The 21,997-nt window shown below is 40.2% G+C and overlaps 1 protein-coding gene across 2 annotated transcripts in view; it reads right to left on the minus strand.

Annotated features, from left to right (window-relative positions):
* STON2 (stonin 2) overlaps positions 1–21,997 on the minus strand; it is a 73,385-nt gene that overhangs the window by 43,837 nt on the left and 7,551 nt on the right. The window contains exons 1-4 of one of the 2 annotated variants that reach the window (XM_015629984.3): positions 14,763–14,973; positions 11,292–11,500; positions 10,617–10,856; positions 4,260–4,457 (exon numbers count right to left, since the gene is read on the minus strand). In XM_015629984.3, coding sequence (XP_015485470.1) covers positions 4,260–4,457; positions 10,617–10,856; positions 11,292–11,379 — 526 coding nt within the window. In that variant the 5' untranslated portion in view covers positions 11,380–11,500; positions 14,763–14,973. Of the gene's footprint in view, positions 1–4,259; positions 4,458–10,616; positions 10,857–11,291; positions 11,501–14,762; positions 14,974–21,997 lie in introns of those variants that run through there. The other variant, XM_015629983.2, reaches the window with a different exon arrangement.

Below are 21,997 nucleotides of genomic sequence, written 5' to 3' on the forward strand. Positions count from 1 at the left end.
CCTTGCAGTCATCATATCAGGATTCAGTATCTGGCTGGTGCAGTTACAGAAGAAATGCAACAGAATTACTGCAGAAAAGCATTAGGAAAAGGTTTGAAAAGTTATTACTCGCCTTCTACTACCTTGAGGAGCTAGCTGAAACAGCTTTTCAGAATTGCCATTTCCAAGGTTTGGAACAGAAGCACCAGAATCCTGTTAAACAATGTGTTTTACTTTGAAAATAACACCATTCTCAGAACTAATTCCTTGTGATATTAATGAACTGTCCAGATTTTGAGAAGTTAGGGGTCAATCATGTAACGTTATATCTCCAAACATGCAGATGTTCTCAGAAAATAATAACATAGCTATTTCCTCAATATCCCAGTAGTTCCAGAGAAACAAGAAAGTGCCAAAGAGAACAACTGGTCAGCAAATTGAACTGTTAGCATCAAACATGGCTCAGCTGCAGCTTTGCTAAGATACAAACCACAACAGAAACAACTAAACTAGCAACGATACACCTAAAATTGCTGTGAGGAAATTTATGCCTACACAGACACACATACACACAGCTTTATTACATAATACAGAGAGATTCTACTATATATATTCTATTAAGTTTATAATAGAATATAGTTTATGAGCTATGTAAATATATATAATATCTTTATTATATACATATTGACCATATATAAGTATTTATATTTTGTATACAACATAATTTTAATTTATATAAATAAAATTATTTTAAAGAAGAATGGTGAAATGCAGAAATCTAAATCAATTATAAACCTCAGAACAGATGCATAACCACAGTTACAAGAAGGCCTCTTCCTTGCTCCTCTGTCTCACAGTTATTTGGCCTTTTTTGAAAGCTGAGACAGGCATCTGCTGCAGAAGGAACAAATACTTGTATTGTATCAGTAACAGAGATGTCCTGTGTTACTTATCCTGCAGAGCACAGCACAAAGGCCAAAAGTTCCCACTTTTTTTCACGCTCATTGATCCAAGCTGAGTGGCATGGCGAGGCATGGTAGGAACTCTGAGGCAAGGGGCGCTTCACCAGCACCAAATGCAGCTTCACACCACTGTGAAACCCCAGCTGTTACAACCACATAAAAACGCCCACATTAAATGGACGGTGCACTATCACCTGACCCACATTTACTGGCTAGCTGCTGCAGGCCTGAGTCCCTTGTGCTGACAAAGATGAGGGTAATGTAAAAGGCTTCTTGGTGGCAGAGCTCAAACAAGCATAGGCACGGGAGTGCAGCCTCTTTTAGCTGCACTTTGATAGAAAAAGAAATCTTTTTCAGCTCTGCTCATGCAACATTTACCTTCTGTGTAACTAGCTTCTACCACTGTGAACATTGCTGCCTTTACAGGACATAAATCTGCTTATCCCAATTCCATCAGTTGGGAGGTTCTCTGCAGTCTCCTGTAGCAAGGGTAAACTTTCAGGTTGAACCATTCAGGTGTCTCTCATCTTCCTAAAATATCTTCCTAGGCCATATCTTTTATAAATACATGCATTATATAAGCCCAAGCCCATAGGTTTTACACTCAAATTTTGTGTCAGTTTTGGGAAAGTTAATTCCCAGCCAATTTTACTTGCTTAGAGTCTACCAGCCCCAGACACTAAGATGCACATTTTTATGGCTGACACTTGTCTCTCTGTATGCCTGCAGTCAGGCTTTAATCTGCTCCCACACAAAACCCTGTTCCCTCAACTACCACAGGCAGTTGGTGTTTAAGCATTCTGCATGCAGGACAGACTCAATACAAGTGGTGAAATTATGGAACAGAGTATCTTTTTATCCTGTTCAGGCAATAAAAATTCACCATGGCTAAAATAGCTATTTTACTTAGCATCTGACCACAGAGTAGAATTTTTCATGCTTTTCCTCATCACTTGGTTTTTCTCTCTTGAAACAGTATTAAACCCAGACTGTTTTATAGACCTGATTTTTTACCATCACTAAGAAGATCAAACATTGATTTATTATTTTCATAGGGTTTTTAGCAGTGAAATTAGTCTGATTTTTTTTTCCCCTCCAGCAAGCTTGACCTTGGAGTAAACATCCTGGCTAACAGTCAAGGTGACTTCATCATCACACAGAGCATGAGGATTCCTCTCTTTGCCTTCGTGGCAAAGTACATGCCATTTCATTGTCTTGATGGAGCCTTCAAAACTCACTACAGACTGAGGCAGTCAGTCCTTTGAGGGAAGAAATGCAAATCAAATGCTTGAATTAAGTCAGGTTTAAAGAACTAAATTTCTGGTGAGGGGCAGAGAAGATGGAGACAAGAAAACGATCATACGTTTTTTGTCCACTTGTGCACTGTTATGGTGGGCTGACGGTGGACTGAACAACAGAAAAGCAGCCAGAACTGTACAATTCCATGGCCACTATGTCCTCAGCTTCCACACTTCCACAAGCCTTACTGATGCCAGCAGCCACCATGAGGAGTGGACTGTGAGGCATCCCAAGAACAGGACAAACAGATGCACTTCGTTCATGCTGCCCTTTTGCAAACTCTACACCTGGTCACAGGAAGGCTCCAGTATCACTAAGGTATTGGAAGTGTAAGTGTATCTTATGTTTTATGTATCTTATGTTTATGATTAGTGTATCTTGTTTTAACTAACAGCACAGCCTTACTTATATTGCCTCCTTTTTTACTTGTTAAAATTTTTAGGTGACTGGAGTGAGTTTTTGTACTCATCTTGCTAATAAATATGTCAATTTTGTGACTGACTGAGAAGGACATAGTAAGAAAGTTGCACACAAAGCTTTTACTGAAGTATCAGCTTCACTTTCGGCCACATATAGGATATAATCCCATATGCGTGACAGGCATATAAGGCAGCCCTTTTATCTTTGACTTGATGTGAATGTATATGCAGACTGGGAACCCCTCATTCCCTTTGCTCAGATGGAGACAGCCCCAGTAAGAGCATCCTATACCAAATCAAGAAAACAGCAATATACAGCATATTGTCTAGCTTGCCTATTCTATCTAAAAATGGTTTCCAAACTCAGAGGTACAGAGAAGCAGAGTATTCCAAAATAAAAATGGTCAGACAAATTTGTGGTAACTTAATTGTTTGAAAAAAGAAACAGCTCTCCTTATAAAAAGTAACTACTACTTCTCCACAAATCCTTAGTCTAAAGTACTGAGCCAGCACCTACCATGCTGCTGTTAAAAAACCTGCCTGGAAGTCTAACCCAGCTTCACTGAACCACCAAATATCACTCTCTGCAGGTGATGCATGCATATGTTTCTTGTGGAAGGGACATATGACCTCGGTGAGGCTTAGGAAACTCATTCTCACAAAACAGATCTTATTTCCCACATATTATTACATTCACCAGCTGAGAGAAAACACATTAAGTATCTCCCAGGTCTGAGCTATCACAACACGAGGGAATCAATTTTCATCACCAAGCTGGGTAGCTACTGACCTTCCTCAGCTTGGGTTGAACAGCTTCCAACATAGTGCAGGTGCTTCCTCTTGGAGCTGTGTATTTTTTCTATGTCCTGACATGTCAGCTTTTTTATGCGCTGTGAAAGTCAGCTTTGTCATTCAGGAGTTCCTATTCTCCATGACATGACTGGTACCACTCTGCTTTACTCCTCCTTCTCCAGCTTACCCAGAGTACAACTGGGGAGCAAAGAGCTACAATGCCATGTAGCACACTTTTCCACAATCAGGATTGTGTCTGAGTAGAGCCCTACAAGGTCAGCTATAAGGTCCTTAAATGGTTAAAATCTGCTACTGAACCATCTTATGTCATGTCTTAAACTCTCTCTGCATTTACTGTTCAGTAACAGTGCAAAGCACTATGCATAGAATGCCTCCAGCAAACTGGATCTGTGTCTTTGCACTCCCTGAAACAGAGACGAGCAAGGAGAACTGGGCCTGCCTCAGCTGAATACACTGTTGAGAAAATTTCATGGAAATTTAGGAAAGGCATCCAGCCTGTCACACAGCATACTAGTTCTTAGATCAGCTTAAGCTAATTGTGGCATGTGAAAACCTGAAATGTTCCAAGTCTATCAACAGGTACATAGTTGCACTTGGCTCTAACTTCAGGAGCCTGCACATGTCAGCGCTGTGTACAATCCAAGTGTGATTTTTTTGGAATTAGAGTAGAACAAAAGGTTAGTCTGCCTAATCCTTGAGTTTGCTCTGTTTTGGATCCATTCCCTGTGGCTCAGTTCTGAACAGTGAGTTCGAGTAGCATCAAAAAGATTGAAGGCTTCCCTCTTACCAGCTGAATCTGCTGCAGATGTTCTACCACTGGTCAAGTCCTCGGTATTGAGTGACTGCAGATCTGTGTAGGAGGGAGCAATGCTTGGGCTGCTGGTGTCCTCTGAGTTGGTTGTCCAGCTGCTCTCTGAGGCACGGGCTTGCCTCTCAGAAGAGTTGGAAGAGGGGGAAGTCCAGCTGGGTGCTTTTGATGCAGACACTGGTTGCAGAAAGCACATATTGGTTAGAGACATGCAGGGCAATCTATCCAAATATCACATTCACAACTCTTCCAAAGACATGCTAGATCAGTGTACTGGGGCTGTGTAAATACAAATTCCAACATCCACAGCAACTCAGTCATTTTATAACAAATGCAGAGCAACTTAGCTAGTGCCTGGCACTGTTACCCTCCAGCACTACTCAGCTGCCTTACATTCTGCCCTGGAGGCAGCCATATGCTTTCCTGTTGCTCAAGTATTGGAGAAACTGAGACTTTTCAGAACAAGATTTTGTGTTTCTGACACTGCTGACAGGACCTGAATGTGTTTGCTGTGCAACACAGTGGACTTTTTACAGCACCACAGATTATTTTAAGTCATTTTATTATATTTAATTAAGCATTCCCTGTGACACCCACTCAAATGCAGTCATCATCTCAGGAACGCTCTGCATGGAGGAGGAGTGTAAAAATAACCTGCAATTGACCTATTGATGTGCACTAGGAATGGCTGTTGTTTCTGAACATGCGCAATGTAGAGGCCCAGTCTGAATACACTACATAACACTTCTGCTCAGTGTAGACCAAAAATCCTGTTCTACTCATCTGCCAGACTTGTAAGTCAAGCAGCTCAGTCCTGCCTAACCACCACCCAGAGTTTATAACACAATCACACACATCCACTGCTATGAGCTTGTATTGTGTACTCTTTGTATCACATAGTCTTTGCCCACAGCATCACTTGAATGACAGGAACAATGGGTGACTCTACTGAGGAAATAATACTAATAAAAAAGAAAGTTATGGTTATAACGTCTTCCTGAACTAAGGAAAAGTTTACAGGTAGAGACTATTTCTAATTTAATATCAGCTTAATAGTGGTCTTCTAAATTAGTACATCTATGTTTAGATGTTAAACCAACAAAGACCAACAAAGATGCTCCCCAAATCTTGCAGTTACGGAACAACTACTGACACAGAGATTCTCTTCTCAGTATGTAATAAACAAACAACCCTTCCTAGGTTGACAGATACTTTGGAAAAAAAGACAATGTTAAAGAAGATTCATCTCTCTCCATCCAAGTGATGTGACAGGACACTTCCTCATTATGGAAACCTTGTTGTGTGCATAGACAGAATATCCAAACAGTGCTCTCTGTCTTGCCTCTTGAGAGGTGTGAATTTATTTTGTATATCTGCATTGAGAGCCTCAGGTAAGCAGGCAGTGGTATTTTTATATGTGTACAGCTGTGCACCTACTGACAGTAAGTGGGTTCGGAGTAGAGTCATCCCTGAGGATGAGGAGCTGAAAGTCAGATCTGTCTCCTTATTGCACATGTTGACAGCTGTTGTGTCAGACACACAACCAAAGCCCAGCCCTCCTCCCTCCAGTAACTGCACGCTGTGCTGTGCTCAATGCCTGTAGAGAAATGAGGATGATGAATGTATGATTATAATCTGTCAGTCCCTCTCTCAGTCCTTTTGTTAAACACAGCGTGAGGCACCTGAAAAGCCATCCTTAAAACTTCAGCTGAAATTGCTTTGACAGACAGAGCACTTTATTTGGCATAGAGGACAAATTGAAAAGCTGAGCTCTGTATGAGGATCACTAACGGGAGCCAAGTTGTTTTTTTTTTTAAAGTGTGCTTTATATCCTAAAAACTGTGGAATTATTTTGTAAAAAATCTTAGATTTCCAGTATTTTTTTAAGTCAGTCACAGAAATATGAAAAACAGGCTAATTTAGAAACATGTAAGATATAATAGCTCAAATATTGCCAACTAGTTTTTTGCTTTCCAAACCAAATTTTTATCTAAGAAGGCAACTGACTGGACTAGTGTGCCAAATACTTCTATATAAGAGCAAATTAATTTTATTCAGGTAACTTGTGTCATTTTGAAAGAACAGAATTGTTTTGCTTTTTTCCTAAAAGAGTCTTGTACTTTAGAAAACCAAAACCACAGGCAGCTTTTTCTGCAACGGATATTCTTTAAATTCTTACTACAGTCAACTTCTACCTGTGACTGTTCTAGGTCCCCAAACACTAATTATTAAAACTAATAAAAATGCATTTTCCCCTAAGCTTAGTCAAAAGACCATCTAGCAATCTCAAAAAGCAAGACAAGTAAAAGTAAACATCTACACATATTTAAGATCTCTCTTCAGATGCTTCTGCTGCTGCTCTTCAGATTCCTAGAAGTGCTGCAGACAAATTCCTAAATGAGGCAGGGCTCTTTTGAGTTGAATTAAGTCTCTAATGCAAATAGCCAGAGAGTCCCAGCCTTTCTGCTGCAGGAATTTCTCGGAAATCTGTTTATCTTGAAAGACAATGCCAGAACTATCCCTAAAATGCAAATTCTGTAGCGTGCCTCTATACTGAAAATCAACTCATTGTTTCCCAAAATGAGACATGCATTTTACTTTTCTTGACATGTTTACTCTTAAAACAATGGATTGGTTTTTAATATGCAGATTTACCTTGAAGCGTTCATTCCTCTTTGGTGCTTTGAGGACCTATTACTTGATCCCTACGCTGTATTACAATAAACCATGTTAGCATCATTTCCTTTCTTATTACATAGGACTTCAGATTTTTCTGATTTTAGCATAGCATCACAGTTTCTGGTGACAGGTGTAGTTTCCAGCTGCTGATCTTGTGTTGCAAATATTGTCTACTTTCAGAGAGAACAGCACAAAGTAGTTAACCTCAGATATGCTGTTGGATAGCCTCTCAAGGGACATGGTAAGAGTCCAAGTAATTTGAGCCATTTGAAACCAGACAAAGGTCTTGGGAAGAAGTGGGCTGAGTAGGATGGATGATGTAACATATCTTGCCTTAGTCTAATTATGGTGACTAAGAACACCTCATTGAAATGAAGAATGCAGCTAACACTGATAGAATATAAGACAGTGAGCTGGAGGCCCATTGTGTAACAACTGCAAATGTTTTGTCACCTGCTGGCTGTGATAATTTACAGATTATGTAGCATTTGTGATAGGAACATTTGGGTCAGCCAAAAAATCTAATTTTTCACTTTGGCAGTAACAGTTTGATTAGGCTGATAATAATTGTAACAAAAATCAATTTTCTTCATTTTCCAGCAAAAGGAAAATAGAGAAGGGGACATCACAATACATCGTTTCTGTGACAAAGTATTTCTATGGCCTCACGCAAGAGCTTTTGCTTCTTGAGGAGAAATCCACATGATTTGGCAGCTGTCAGTTAACTATACATAAACCCCAGATGCAGAAATATTTTGAAAAAAACATTTTTCTTAGCATTTACTCTGCCTGAATCTGGTGGAAGGAAGGGTTTACAAGAACATCCTAAATAAAGATGGTTTTCACTGGAAGGCTTACTACGGGTGCTTTTCATTTCTGTACCTCAGATTTTGACCTTTCTTTTTATCTGCCAAATTCTTTGCTTGTTTGTTCAGCCCTGTTTCTTGTCATCAATCCCCCGGCCTCTGCTCCCCCAAAAATGTCTTCACTTTTCCCAGAACAAGGGTCCAGCATTACCCTTGGTTTTCTTTAAAATGTCCTTCCTATAGGATAACCACTACATTCTAGCTGTCTTTAAATTGCTATTTTTTTTTTTTAGCAAAAAAATGAGCACTGAGCACTCTGGGACAAATATTTGCTTTTGGGGGAACCTGTGCCAAAATACTGTAGCCCTAATGTCACAGCAAGACAGCATCTCTCTCTCTCCTAGGACCCATCCTCTTTGCTCTCATGGCACTCTGGAAATCCCACTTTGCAAGCCCTTTTCAAAATGTGTTTCCAGGCAGCCTGGCCATCAGCCTGGGTAATTATCTAGTCAGCTGAGCAGCTGCTTGAGCACAGACAGAGAGACAAGCGATTTCCTAACAGCACTGGAGCCCTGACAGGAACGCGACCGGGGGTGCTGAGTCTCCAGGACGTTGCTCTTCACAGCTGCCTGTGCAGGAAACAGATTTCAAATGTGTCCATCCTTCTCACACCAATCCTTCTGTTTGTACTTGGCCTTTATGCTCTTCCCTCCCCCCAGTCTGGGTATTTGCTATTGTTCTTATGCAGAATGCTTGCTACTGGAAATGAATAATTGCTGTCACCACGGGCTTTCCACTGAGGGTGTCAGCGTACACAAGGTCTCCAGCTTTGCTGCCGCCCATAGAAAAAATAATCGTGATCTGCACAATAATGGAGAACAACTAGGCTGAAGTTTATCCTGCCTCATGCTGTCAGATGTCCCTCAAAGTAAAGGGCCAGAAACAGCTGTCATTTCTGCCTCCATTTAGAGGCTGTCAGCTGCACTGGTCTGGCCTTTTATCATTCAGGGTCCAGAAAAGGAGTGGGACCACCTCATAAATAAGGACTAAAATATCCTTAGGACACACCTCCTTAGAGTTCCTTTATAGTTCATAGAATAATAGCTTCCCATGTAAGAATTACATGGAGTACATCCTGGTCTGACTGTTAGGGGAACCACTCTCCTCCATGAATCTCAGTCAGATCCTAAGGTTAGTGTGTAAATATCCTCCCTCAGTGACACGGATTACACAGGACAAGCCTCTACAGGAGCACAAATGAGAGTCTTCTTCAAAACTGCAATTCTTTCAGAAAGCCCACTCTACTCTCCTCATCTGGATATCCTTGACCTCTGCCTATAGGCTCGTGTCCCCTGTGACTGAAAACACACACCCATAGGCAGTGCTTTGGCTAAGCACATACCTTAAGTCTGGGCCACATCCCTCTAATGGTAGGACATCAGGTAATATACCATAAAATTTGTTTCATGGAAGTCTTTTTCTTATGATCAGCTTTATTAAGGTTGATCAGAAAGATTTTTATTTTTCATTTAAGAAGGCACATTTACAAGTTTTTCAGTTGACAAGGATGTAACATTAGGAAGGAGATACCAAGTCAGAGCAATCAACAGCCCCGTTTGAAAAAGTGTGTTGCTGTATGAGTAAGCATAAGGATCACATAGCCATGAAACTAGAGAGGGAGGTAGAGCACCTCAGTTTTACGTATTTACACTTCATGGGTGCTCCTCCTTCTCTCCACATAAATAAGTATTTACAACTTACAACAAGTAAGGAAGGTCAGAGAAATCTCTTAGCCTGAAGATTGCCCTACTTCTGCACAAAGGTCTAGCCACATGGTCTCAAAAGAACTAGTCTGTAGCACCCACCAAAAGAGTAGATGGAAATCCAGATGGGGTTTACCCAAAACCCAATCCAAAGCTGACAATCCAAGTTTTCTGACAGAAGTATTATTCATGCTACAGGGAATATATGATGGACTCGGTGAGAAGAGGAAAGCTATAACTCTTTAAACTGCTTTAATAAAGCAGTCATAAAGTGGAACTAATAAGAGAGAATCTCAAGTCAAACATAAGAAACTAAAACTATTGTTTTCTTGGGCAATTATTCCACAACCTCCTGCAAGGAAGGACAGAAGTCTGTTCATGCAGAAAAACTGGAAGCTCATATAGCCACATCAGTTACCATAAGCTCATGAGGCAAGCCAGAGGATTTGCATGCATGTTTACAGTATGTCAAAAACAACTGCTACAATTGAGGGAAAAGTGCATGCAGTGCTGGAATTAAGGTAAACTTCTGCTGTCTTTGTAATTCTCCAGCTGCTAAATCACAGCATCAAAAGACAGCAGAAAGTACTGATGAGCACACTAGTTACTGGTATCAATGAACTGCTGGCAAAAAACATACAGGATACATACAGGAACTATCATCAGGTAAAGGCTATGATCACAGACGTGATCACGATTCTTTCAGTTCCAGATTACAGAGACAAATACGGCTCAGACTTTTTCAATGGCTGTTCATACCTCTGTGTAAGAAATGTCACTATTGAAAACACCTCTATGATCTTTCCCCTTGAATGCATTTTGGCAGTCTCCAAGACTTAGTCAAGACACAGGTGGAATGAATCACAAAAGGCTTTCATTTTCCTTTACAAAAAGAAAATCTTTCTTGTTCAATCCAGGATAGCGTGAGCCCTTTTTGAAACTCTGATAACATTAATTGTGTTAAAATACAGTACAAACTACTCAAAGTTAAACCTTTGAGAAGCCAAAGAGCAAGGCAAAAATCCTGTATGCTCTCACTGTACTTTGTTATCTTACTGGAAGAGACTTTTTCACTGCTTCTGCCTCACCTGTTTGTGGGTGGGTTGATGAAGCACTGGTCCACGGTGCATCTTCAAACTGAACCCAAGAACTGATGGATGATGAGAGATCATGGCTACCAAGCACAGCAGAATCCAGCTTGGGCTGCTCAGCTGCCTCTTCCAGCTCTGTGCAGAAAAGGTCTTGAAATTCTCCATTTGCATTGTGATTCTCTTCTGAAGATGTGTCTGAGGAATTAAAACATTTCACCGGAGGAGCCTCAGTGCTTCCTAAAATAGAGACAGCATAGAAAGATTTACAAGATTGACCATTATTTCATTGTTTTTTATTGAAACATCTAAAATTTGCCATTAAATGAAGGAAAGTTTCCTTCACCTAATGCAGTTTTTGGATTAACACTGGACAGTCTTGCACTTGGTTATCATAGGTGATATTTCCTCCATGGTTGGATAGATACTGTCTTGAATTTTGAAGGACAGATCCAAAACCTGTAGTAGTAGATCTTCATTACATCACATGAGGAGAGATTCTTGGCCCAAATTCTCCTTTTACCTAGGGGTAGCAGGAGATAATTCAATCTCTGCACAAACTGCTTTCACATAGAAGGCAAGCTCTCCCATGACAGATATATGGTCTAAATTGTTGTAGTTGGTCTAAATCAAACAAAGGAAGTCTCACCAGCATCAAAGAAAATCAGAGCTCACCTCGTGGGTGAACAGGGAGGAGCAGCTCGTCAGTGAAGGACACCCACTCGGACTGGTGGGAGGCAATGACACTTGTCAGAGATGTCATATTCACAGCAGGTCACTCATCTTCACTTGGGGATCATCAGGAGGAGGAAGCAGAATGGGAGAGGTACAGTGAAGATGAGCCAATAGAGGGAAACAACTCCTTTGCACTTTTTTTTCAACTGCTGTTAAGACATGAAAAAGGTAGATTACGTCTTTTAGAAAATTAAATGGGAGAAACCAGTGCCACCATTTTTTATAATATAGAATGTTAAAGCAATTTATGTACCACAGTCACAGTACTATCAAAGCACTATCACCTTTGAGACAGGAATGTCACCTGTTTACACTTGAGCAACTCCTTCATATAAAGCACCTGAGGGTCTTGAAACATCTTCATGTTAAAACAATCCATCACCAAACCAAATATTTTAGTTCTTACTCAAGGAGCCACGTCTCTCATAATCCCACCAAGAGCAGATGAGGAGATTCTCCCAGGTTTCGCAAATTTTGATTATGATATAACTTAATCCCCACTCCAAGCTGCCAACATGTCTTTACCCACCTTGCTGCTTACAATGTCTAATCCCTCTCCAGAACAAGCAATAAATTGCACATTTCATTTTCAATAATATTTATGCAGCTGATTATGGAATGAGGATGAGTGGCCAATGACTCTTATCATGGTCTGGGTATAGAGAGCTGCCTTCTTATGTAGCTGCACTTTCCACTCTGCTGCTTGACTGGAACTTCACATTTTATTTTTAAAAACCATCTTTGACGTTGCCCAGAGTTAAGCATGATTTTGTTGTAGCTCAGCAAATGTTTTCACAGATGTGGAAACTGAATTTAGTAGGCCCTCCAAGGGTATGCACCCCACACAGGTCTGTGATTCTGCTAGATGAAACGGAGCACTGGAAAGTGGTCTGGTTGTTAGCTAGTAACTGGGAGGGTCAGGTCCAGGCAGAGAAATTCTCTCTGACAAGCACCCATGACCACCTCAGTTTTGCAAACCACTTCAAAACTCTCAGAAGAGTCTTCCTAGGGAAATATGCTAATTCTGTCCCCAATTATCTCAAGCATTGAAGCTCTTGTTGCCATGGTATTGAAGTACTTGAAAATACTGAAACTCAGGCCTGATTATTTGAAAGAGCTTTAAGCAGTGTTTCTTGGCCTCCTGTCTCACCTAACTAAAGGGTTTTTCAGGGTGAAACTTCATGTTAGTGTACAAGAACAGATACTACACTGAGACTTCTCTTTACCCTGTATTAACAAAATTTGCACCTAAAAAAGCAAACATATTTAAATGCATTCAATCTTTAAGTATTTGTGAAGGAGACAGATTATCAAATAGCTTCCAATATTATTATTCTCCTCAAGGCCACAAAGTCCTTTGTCAGCTGAAGGCAAATCAGCAATCAAGGAAGAGCTGAAAACTTCAAAAGTTTGGAAGTCACAAACCTGACTGACAACTAGAGAGAAGTTTTGTTCAGTGTCTGAAGAGGAATATTTTTGAGCAGAATAGAATGCAAAATGTACAATTTCCTGCAAACACAAAAAAAGCATTCCTACAGATAATTCTGATGGTTTAGTGCAATCTGCCTTAAGACTGCTCCCCTTGCCACAGACTTTCCAGAGCCTATGGCCCCCTGACCAGTCACCCTGCATATTTTCCCTTGTTACACAACCAATTCCCTACTGCAGGAGGAACAGCAGTGCTTCTCCTCCACTCCATGGCAGGACCCCTGTCTCCATGCAGTGTGGGCATGTACACCTGCCTGCCTTGAACAACATCTATTTTGGATGCTGTTAATAGAAACTACAAAGCTAAACATAGAAGCAAGCTAAGAGAAAAAAAAAAACAAACTCACATGTTTAGGGTCATTTAGATGCCATATGAGGGAAGGAGAGGATGACCTTGGCATCTTGTTTTTCTCATGTGACCAATTAAGCTGTTTGTTTTGGGCTTGTTTAAATATCTGTAACTAAGTTTTCTTTTCCCAGACAACTGGATACTGACCTGCCCTTTCTCCTGGAAAAGTCTTGACAGAAGCATGAAGTGGCAGGAAATGAAAAAAAACCCAAACAGTTTAGTCTGCCCTTGATGCACAGAGACTGCAGTAGAGCTCATTTTAATGTTTTTTTTTCTTTTTAATTTCAAGGGGAAGAAAGAAACAAAGGGGGGCAAGAAAATGGTCTATTTCAACAGTACAAATATATGGGAGAATTATACCATTATTTTAAGATGGATTTCCTCTAGTACCCGCCTGCTCTGTGATAAACATAATTCTTAAAATCCACTTGGTACCAGACAGCAAAACCAGCACTTTAAAATTAATAGTGAGCACTATAAGCCCAGAAAAGCAACAGAATACTGTGCACTGTGTGTTATACAACTTCCCCATGACTGGAATTTTCTAGAGACTTCCCAGTTTGGAAAATAAAAGAGATTGTGTTGACTTATCAGGGTTATCACACCCTTTAGACAAGCAGCCTGAAAGAGAGGAAAGGCAGTCTGAGTAGCTCATAACTTCAAAGATATTCAAAATAGAGCATTTTGAGGATGCATATGTTAGGTTAAAAAAACCCCACATTTACATTCTTTCAACATTCACGAAAAAGCCTCAATCCCACCCCTTGACCTAAATGCCTGTACATAATTATAAATCATGTATATATATGATTATATATCATGTATATATAATCATATATAACACCTGTGCAGACTGTGTGGAAAAAAATACTTCATCCACAAATTACTTTTCACCTCTCATTCACTCTCCAAAACCCTCCTTCGAGAAAGACCTAAGCCAATGCCAGGTGAACCAACGAGCCTCAGCCAGCACAATACCAGTGTCACTGTGCATTCAGCTGACACAACGATGCTGCAACCTGCAGAACTGCTACAGAGGTCAACCTTGCCAGGAGAACAATCTAAATTGTGGGGAACTCTAAATCCTCTCTGTAACAAACCAGTCAGCACCACTATTTAAACACTGCAGCGAGTATTCTGCAAGTGAATTTCAGAGTGTTCCTTCCTGGTCTTCAGACTTGTCAAATATCTCTGGCTAGTCATAGAGAAATGAATTTTGAAGCCTACTAGGATTAAAAACAAATGGATCCTTTAAAACTCCAAGTGAGCTACAGTTAAAGCAAGTTTATGCTGCACAGTCCAAACAAAAGCAGATGGAAACACATTTCTTGGAACAAGATATTACCAGGCCAGACCAGCATTATTTCTCTCTACATGAACAGGATTGTTTATATCTTAACTTCTGGATTTGTGTTATTATATGCACTAAGCTTTTGGTGCTGAACTGGTTAAAAAAAAAAAATAAAGTAAGCTGATTTGTCAGATTTTTGGTAAAAACCTGTAAATCAGAAATTTGTTTATTTCCCACTATTGTGCAATAAATACAAGGTAAAGCAGATGTTGTACCTACTCACCACAATGATCCTTTCCATCAATTCCAAGGAAAAAAACTCCTCTAAGAAGCTGAAATTTCTGCTTCAGGTGTCCCTTTTTCACATTACAGTTTCACAGTGGTGCATGTAAATTTGACTGACAAGTAGGTGACAGTTATTTCCAGTTCTCCAGAAGGTAGAGATCATAGAGCTGGAACAAAACTCCTTGTCTCTTTAGTCCTCCTAGTGTTTTGATAAAACACATTATATAAGCCCTTTTTAAAACTAATGAAGGTTCATTCTAAAATGGCAAAACTGCTTTGATAACTAGAAACCTCTCATTCCAAAACTATGTAAATTCACAGTCTACAGCCACTCCTTCTTGTGACATGATTACCCATCATGTAATGATACCTTTTGTACAACTCCACTCCAGCAACAGATGAAAGGAGTATCATCGTCCTTCTCCCTTTATCTTGGAAAAACAAAAACATGTATTTGAGAAAGACAAACATAGTTGTCCTGTGCCAGAAGCCTGACACCCAGCACCTTGTACAACGAGCCCTCACTTTAGGTGGAACCTTTACACACTATGTGAGTACAAACATCAACAGCAGTCATATTGATATGTAGAAAAGTTTGTGGCACTATTGAGGCTTAGAAGTATCAGAAATAGCCATAACGGATTTCAGAAGTATCTGTAATTGCATGGTGTTTTGGTCAACATACCATTCAAAGTATTTAATTACTCATGTACTTGGACACCAAACTGAAACAGTTTCTCAGTAGATTTCAACTCTTCTTAGAAGAAACAGCACAGTTAATAATTCTAAGCACTAAGTGTTATTCCTCCAATTGCTTCAAGATATATCCATATGATGCAGACTGCAGTCAGCTTTCTGATCACTATGCAGTTAAATGGGAAAACAGGAGAAAAAAATCAGAATAAAAATACTGAGAATGAAATTCAGTTGTTTGCTTTGTTGTTTTCCAAATATAATATCAATAGCAAGCTTGTTCTAAGTGCATAGACTCTACTGCCTTACATGGCAACGCTATTGAAAAAAATCCTGTAATCCATACAGTGATTCTATTTTTCTTGCTTATACATTCCCTAACAAACCCAGGAACGGAAACATTAACTGGTTATGGTGGTTTGCATTTGCTTTTGTTGGAGACCATTGTGGGAAAACAACTAGACAAACTGTTAAATTCCCAGATTTTCTTTAGAGAAAAGAAACTAAGCCAAATGGACAAAAAGAGAAGGAAAGACTCTGACCAGGGCTTTTCTTGTAACAAACAAGTTTCACTCCCACCAGGAAAGCCTCAAGGAAAAATAAGTAATTTTATCTTGACCATGTGTTTGGCAAACCTGTACAGATGAAACTATTCTAGTAGCATAAACTGAAGAATGATTGCTGCCTTGGGCAAATTTCCAAGTGAGAGAGAGCTCATGGCTCTTCCTCTTAGCTTGGCCTGTAAATAAACACTGACCATTAGCACATCATGATCTGAATAATAAACAAACTCCAAATTGGAACTCTGTTCTGGAGCATCAAAACCAAGTCTCAAGTACTTCAAGGTGCAACAGTACAAACAAAACACAGTGCTAAACAAGAGGAAAAAACCCAAACAATGAACTTGAGAAACCAAATGAAATAAAGGAAGGAGGTTTGGATATAATTTTTACTGAAAAGAATCCTTTTATCAACCTCTGCCTAAATGCAATAGGTAAGATTACCTTATGAATGACCTAGATGATGACAGGAATAAAGTTATATTTGGTTGATTACTGTATTTGTAATATTGACAATATTTTCTCCATGTAGACAGGTCTGCCAGCTTGTAAATTGCCCTGAGAGTTTCTAGTAAAACTCTGTGTTAAATCTTAGACCAGTTTCACTTTGATACATGCTTTTATGAGCTCCATGACTTCAGATGTAGCTTAAGAAGCTCAGTCACTACCTGGTGCATGTGTAATACTCACACAAAAGCTCTCAATATGAAAGGAAGAATTAGGGCCCAAAGGGAGACAAATGGACATGCCTTATGAAACTCCTGCAGACTCTCTCGAAGAAAGGATGGCTTTTCCCATTATGGATTACACATAAGGGAATGGTAACAAGAGCCTTGTCAGTGCTGTGTCTGCAGAGCCAGAGAAAATCCACTGTGTGCCATTACAAGGCAGGTCATTAGTGCTGTCTCCTGGCGATTTTAGACCGAGATGGACTGAGGTGGAATGAGGTACTGAAGGTGACTAGAGCCATCTGGCACACTGAATGACAGAAAAGCAGACTGGGGGTCTGCCTGAGCCCAGGCCCCAGTGCAGCCACACTAATGACCATTCCCAATTACTCCAACAGATACAAAGTGACCTGCTTAAATCCACACTGCAAGCCCATGGCAGAAGCAGGGTTAAAGCTGAGGTGACCTGGAATGACCTTATTTTCTCCAGTACAACCAGCACACATAAAACCATATGCCACAAACACACATCCCAGCTTTCCTGGAAGCTCACAATTCAGTGACAGTGAGAGAGGAGAGTCTTTACAAGATACACTGGTAAGAAAGTCATAAGCATCTCCCTCAGGAATATTTGCGTCAAGACTAATATCTGGAAGGTCAACAGCTGCTGTTTTCTCTCCAAAATTTATTTGCCACAGAAGCTCCTCTGTTTTCCACAGAGAGAAGACACTTAAAAATGCTCTCCTGCAGGCAATACCAGCATATTTAGGCAGTTCAGAAGGCAATAATGTCTCTCCTGTCAAGGCCATGCCTCAGAAATACTTCATGGATTATGGATGTCTCATAATGAGAGACAGAGATTCAAAGTCTGATGCTGGAGAAAAATCGTACAACCTCCTCTATTACTTGTACTCCTAAAAACTTGAAAAATGTAGAAAGACACTGTAGAAGACCAGCAGTGCAAAACGAAATAGGAATTTTTATTTATTTTTACTATTAGAAGTAATACACAGAAGTGTCCTAGTTTAGGGCAAATTTGGGAGAAAAACTCCAAATGGGCGTTTCCCCAGGAAAAAATTCAAATGACCCCTCCCCCTCCCAACTGGTCCGGGAAAGAAAAAAAATTTCCTTGGAGAGAAGTGGAAAAAGCTGTTTATTTAACAGAAATTGAATAATATTAAATATTAAAACCTCTCGCTGTTCGATGGGATGGCAAATCTAGGAAGAAAATTCCTTTTCATGTGGTGTAGCTCGGCTCGCTCAGGTTCTTATCAGTCCCTCCGGCGCTGGAAAGTGCCGAGGCCCAGGCCCCGGTGGGCCACAGGCCTGAGCTCCCGGGGTTAGGCTGGGTGTTCAGTCCAGAGCAGGCTTGCACAGATCCAAGAAAATTGGGAAAAAACAAAGGTCCAGGGAACTCCTCTGCCTCAGCTAGCTAAAGCTAACTAAAAGCCAGAGAGAAGCTCTGTCCCGCTGTCTGTCCGTGCTGCAGACACCACAGTCCAGAGCCGGGATGTGTGGGAGTGATGTTTTTCTTTAACACAAACTGCGCGCTTCTTCTTCCCTCTCTCTTGCTCTCAAATCCAGTCTTAAAAGTGCAGAACTTAATATATAACATAAACCAGACGATTGGGGATACCAGTATCATAAAGTCACCCCAGGACAAGAAGGCAGAAACCAAGGGGGGATGTGAGACAAAATGTTTGACAGTGGTAGTTCACATCACCACTCACATCAGGAAAACAGTAGTTCTGCATCTCAGGACTTTCAGTATAGCTCACTCTGGGTACATCATTCATTCAAAGTGTAACTGAAGCCATGTAATTGCATGGGAACTTGAAGGACAACTTCCCAAACTGCCAACCTTTCAACTCAAGCTAGAATCTGAGGCAACAATCAGTCATCAGTCAAATGCTTCTCTTACCATATAGAGCAACAGTGCAATAAAACTAGACTGGGACAAGATCACAGGAAAGATGCAATGTGTACGTTTGTTTAGCAGAACATTTGCATCTCTAAAACCTGGCACTTCTCCCCCCCCCCCCCCGCCACCCTCCACCCCAGTTAGTACTGTACAAACAGGAGAAAAAAATAGAAGAAAAACACTAATTGAAGATTTTTCTTCCCAAAGACTAGAATAGTTCAGATCAGGTTTTACTCTGTTCAGTAAAATTCTGTTGGTAATCACAGTAGGTCAGAGGAAATCTAAATTCAGTAAGGGAGGAGAGGTTGCTATCATTCCCCTTAGGGGAGGGTGGGTACAGGGTCCTTACTACTCCTCCTTGTTTTCTCAAGGCCTCCACAGGGCCCAGATCCCAGACACCTGTGTGACACAGATTCTTCTCTGCTTCAGGATGGTGAATTTGCAGTAGTCACAACTGTTGAACAACGCAATACCATAAAACTAATTCTCCAATCCACAGTATGTAGAGGGAGCTGTGTTTAAGAATTGATTTCTTCTTTCAAACCTCAAAAAAAAAGTCATACAAGGAACGTGTGTTTCAAAAGAAAATTCCCACTGAGTGACCTGGTCTGCACATCTGATATTGATACTTCCATATGTTCTCATTTAAATTCTGCACAGACAAGCCAGATGTATTCCATTTACCAAACCCTCCAAAAGCTCCTATACTTTATTTGCTGTTGTGATGATTATCGAAGTGTTTTTTAAAGTTACCTCACTAAAACAAAAAGCACAACGTTTTACAATTAATCACTGAAGAACCACTTATGCCATCACAGCCTGACATCACTTAAGACAGCCATCAAGAACTGAACACAGATCATAAAACCCTATAAATCCTATCCACCTGTCCTTCTTCCGTACTGGGGTTAATGACAAGAGAAACAGGGGAGGGAGTAAGTGATTGTAAGTGTCCTGGAATATCATGTTTATCAGCAGCAGAATGATAAACACTTTCAGAAAACACACAACCTGGCTTGCACGAAATGCCATTCTGTTCTGACAGATAACTTTCCAGCATTGCTTATATGCATTGCAACAAATTACTGCATTTCAAGTATTCACTGTACAACTCAAAAAATGATCCTGCTTCCATCAGTAAAAGGAGAGCCAGCAGAATTCTTCCTGTGCCTCAAGTTTCACCTACACAAATGAAATCAGGGCTTTACTTTCTGATTAAAAGTAAGCTAAATTCTGGAAGAGAGATAAAAACACCTTCAGTGAAGATGGTGGGTACAATTATTTGTCATCAACCAGTATCAGTTAAACTCTCATTCTGATTAAGACAGCTGGAGGAAGAGGAAAAAGAAACCCCAAACAAAAACAAACAAACAAAACACCAAAAACAAAACAAAACAAAAACAAAAAACCCACAAAAACCCCTCCAAGATAGAAAGAAGCCAAGCCCTCAAACACTAGCCACATTCAAGACAAGGGAGGAACTGAATTCTGTAGAGATACTTCACTGTATCTGCCTACAGAGAGGATGGGCATTGATCTGTCTGAGCTGTGAATATGCACAGAATGGGAGAACAGCTTTAGAGTGAGAGAAAAACACAGAATCTAACTGTGAAAGCATCAGGAAGACAAGGACTACTGAAGTGATGCAGCCCTGAATGAAAGCAAAGAAGTTTCCGTGTGCTGAATGTTGGCTCAAAAGGGTGATTAGGAACATTAAAGCAATCTTCTGTTCAAGCCTTTGTATTTCCATATAGCTAACAACTATTTACATATAAATAATTTCTCTATAATTGTATTTCTCTGTGACATATTTTATAACATCTAATCTGTATCAGCAGCACTCTTCCAACAATAAGAGTTTAAAAAGGGATTTTTGTTACAAAGGAGATCCTTCTTGATTGTTATAGATAAAGGCAATATTAAAATGTGAAGTTGTCCCCCAGTTTAAGGAAACCCTTCTTGTATATTCAAAGCCAGACAAAAACCAATACTATGGAAGAGATATTACAGGGAACAAGCTTGCCCTAGCAGAAAATTCTTTTGATGATCCAACCGGTCCTTCCTCATTTCCAGTGTCTGAAGAGTCAAATGCAACTTAATGTGAAGCCAGGACACTGCAGTCCTTCAGGGCAACCCACAAATATCATGTTTGTTGTCACTCTCTATTTTAGACAGCCTAAATATAGGCCCATTAGACATGATGGTTCTAGTCCTTTAGCATGGATACTCCTGTTTCAAGAGAATGAAAAGAACCAGCTCTAGGAAAAAAAAATGAAAAAAAAAAGCTTGTACAAATATTGAATTTAAAAGTACCCAGTATTTTATATAATATTACCAAAAGTATATCTGAAGTAGAAACAAAGTTCCTGACAAGTCAAGTTCATACACAGTACAGAAGAGTATGTTTGCAATGGCACTGTCTAATGCATTTGTGTTTAATTGTGTTTAGTTGACAAAACATAAGAATGTATGGTATACCAGCATGATGTAGAACAGAGGGTAGGAGAAAACCCTTCACTTCTTGTTGTTTGGTTTTGGTTTTACTAACACACACTAGTAAGTGGTAGTCTCTGCTTAGTACCCCGATGATAGTGCCTGTGAGACAGCAGGCAACCTTGTGCATTCCAAAAGAGGAATCCAAGACACGTGGCCATCGATCTAGGTGTGATCTTTTAAGCGATGCAGAGGTACATGGTGTGAGTGATGCAGGCCCCTGCATAGGGAGGCAGCAAATCACTCGTATTTTATTACACTCACTGTTTTGCTGAGGAAGGTACAACAGGGAGACAATGCAAGTCTGATACCAGCTGCAGGAAGAAGGACTGGTTGAACCTCATGCTAGAGGGCATCAAGTAATTAATACCAACAATATTATATGGCTTCCATGAGATCATCTTTTAATCTGACACAAATGCCCAGTTACAAAGCATGCAGGGTGTTAAAAACTGTGTAGTATTATACACCAAAATTCATATTTACCAGCTGCCACACAGTGGGACAATGGATGATCACTCAACAGTAGGGGTATTACTGTAAAAGTAAACTATCAAAACTGGAATAGCAGGGAGCACTGCATACTGTGTGCATGACAGAGCTGTGCAGACACCCTGGAGAAGGTCCCTGGAGGCCAAATCATTTGCTGGGGAAGCTTCTGCAGTGGCACCCTCTTGTATGCCTGGCTTGAGCCAGTGGGACACAAGTGCCATAGCAGTATCTACATGCACAGGCTACACATAACCAAAACTAACCAAACCACTATTTACAGGTACAGGGAAAAAACATCTCCAGTTTTCACACAGGTATAGGAATGTGATTCAATCCTTCAAAGTTCCATGGTTTGAGGATATATAATAATTTAGTTGGATACACCAAGTCAATAGAGAAAGGAAAA

This window comes from Parus major, chromosome 5 (assembly GCF_001522545.3).
Source record: "Parus major isolate Abel chromosome 5, Parus_major1.1, whole genome shotgun sequence".
NCBI classification, from domain to species: Eukaryota; Metazoa; Chordata; class Aves; order Passeriformes; family Paridae; genus Parus; species Parus major.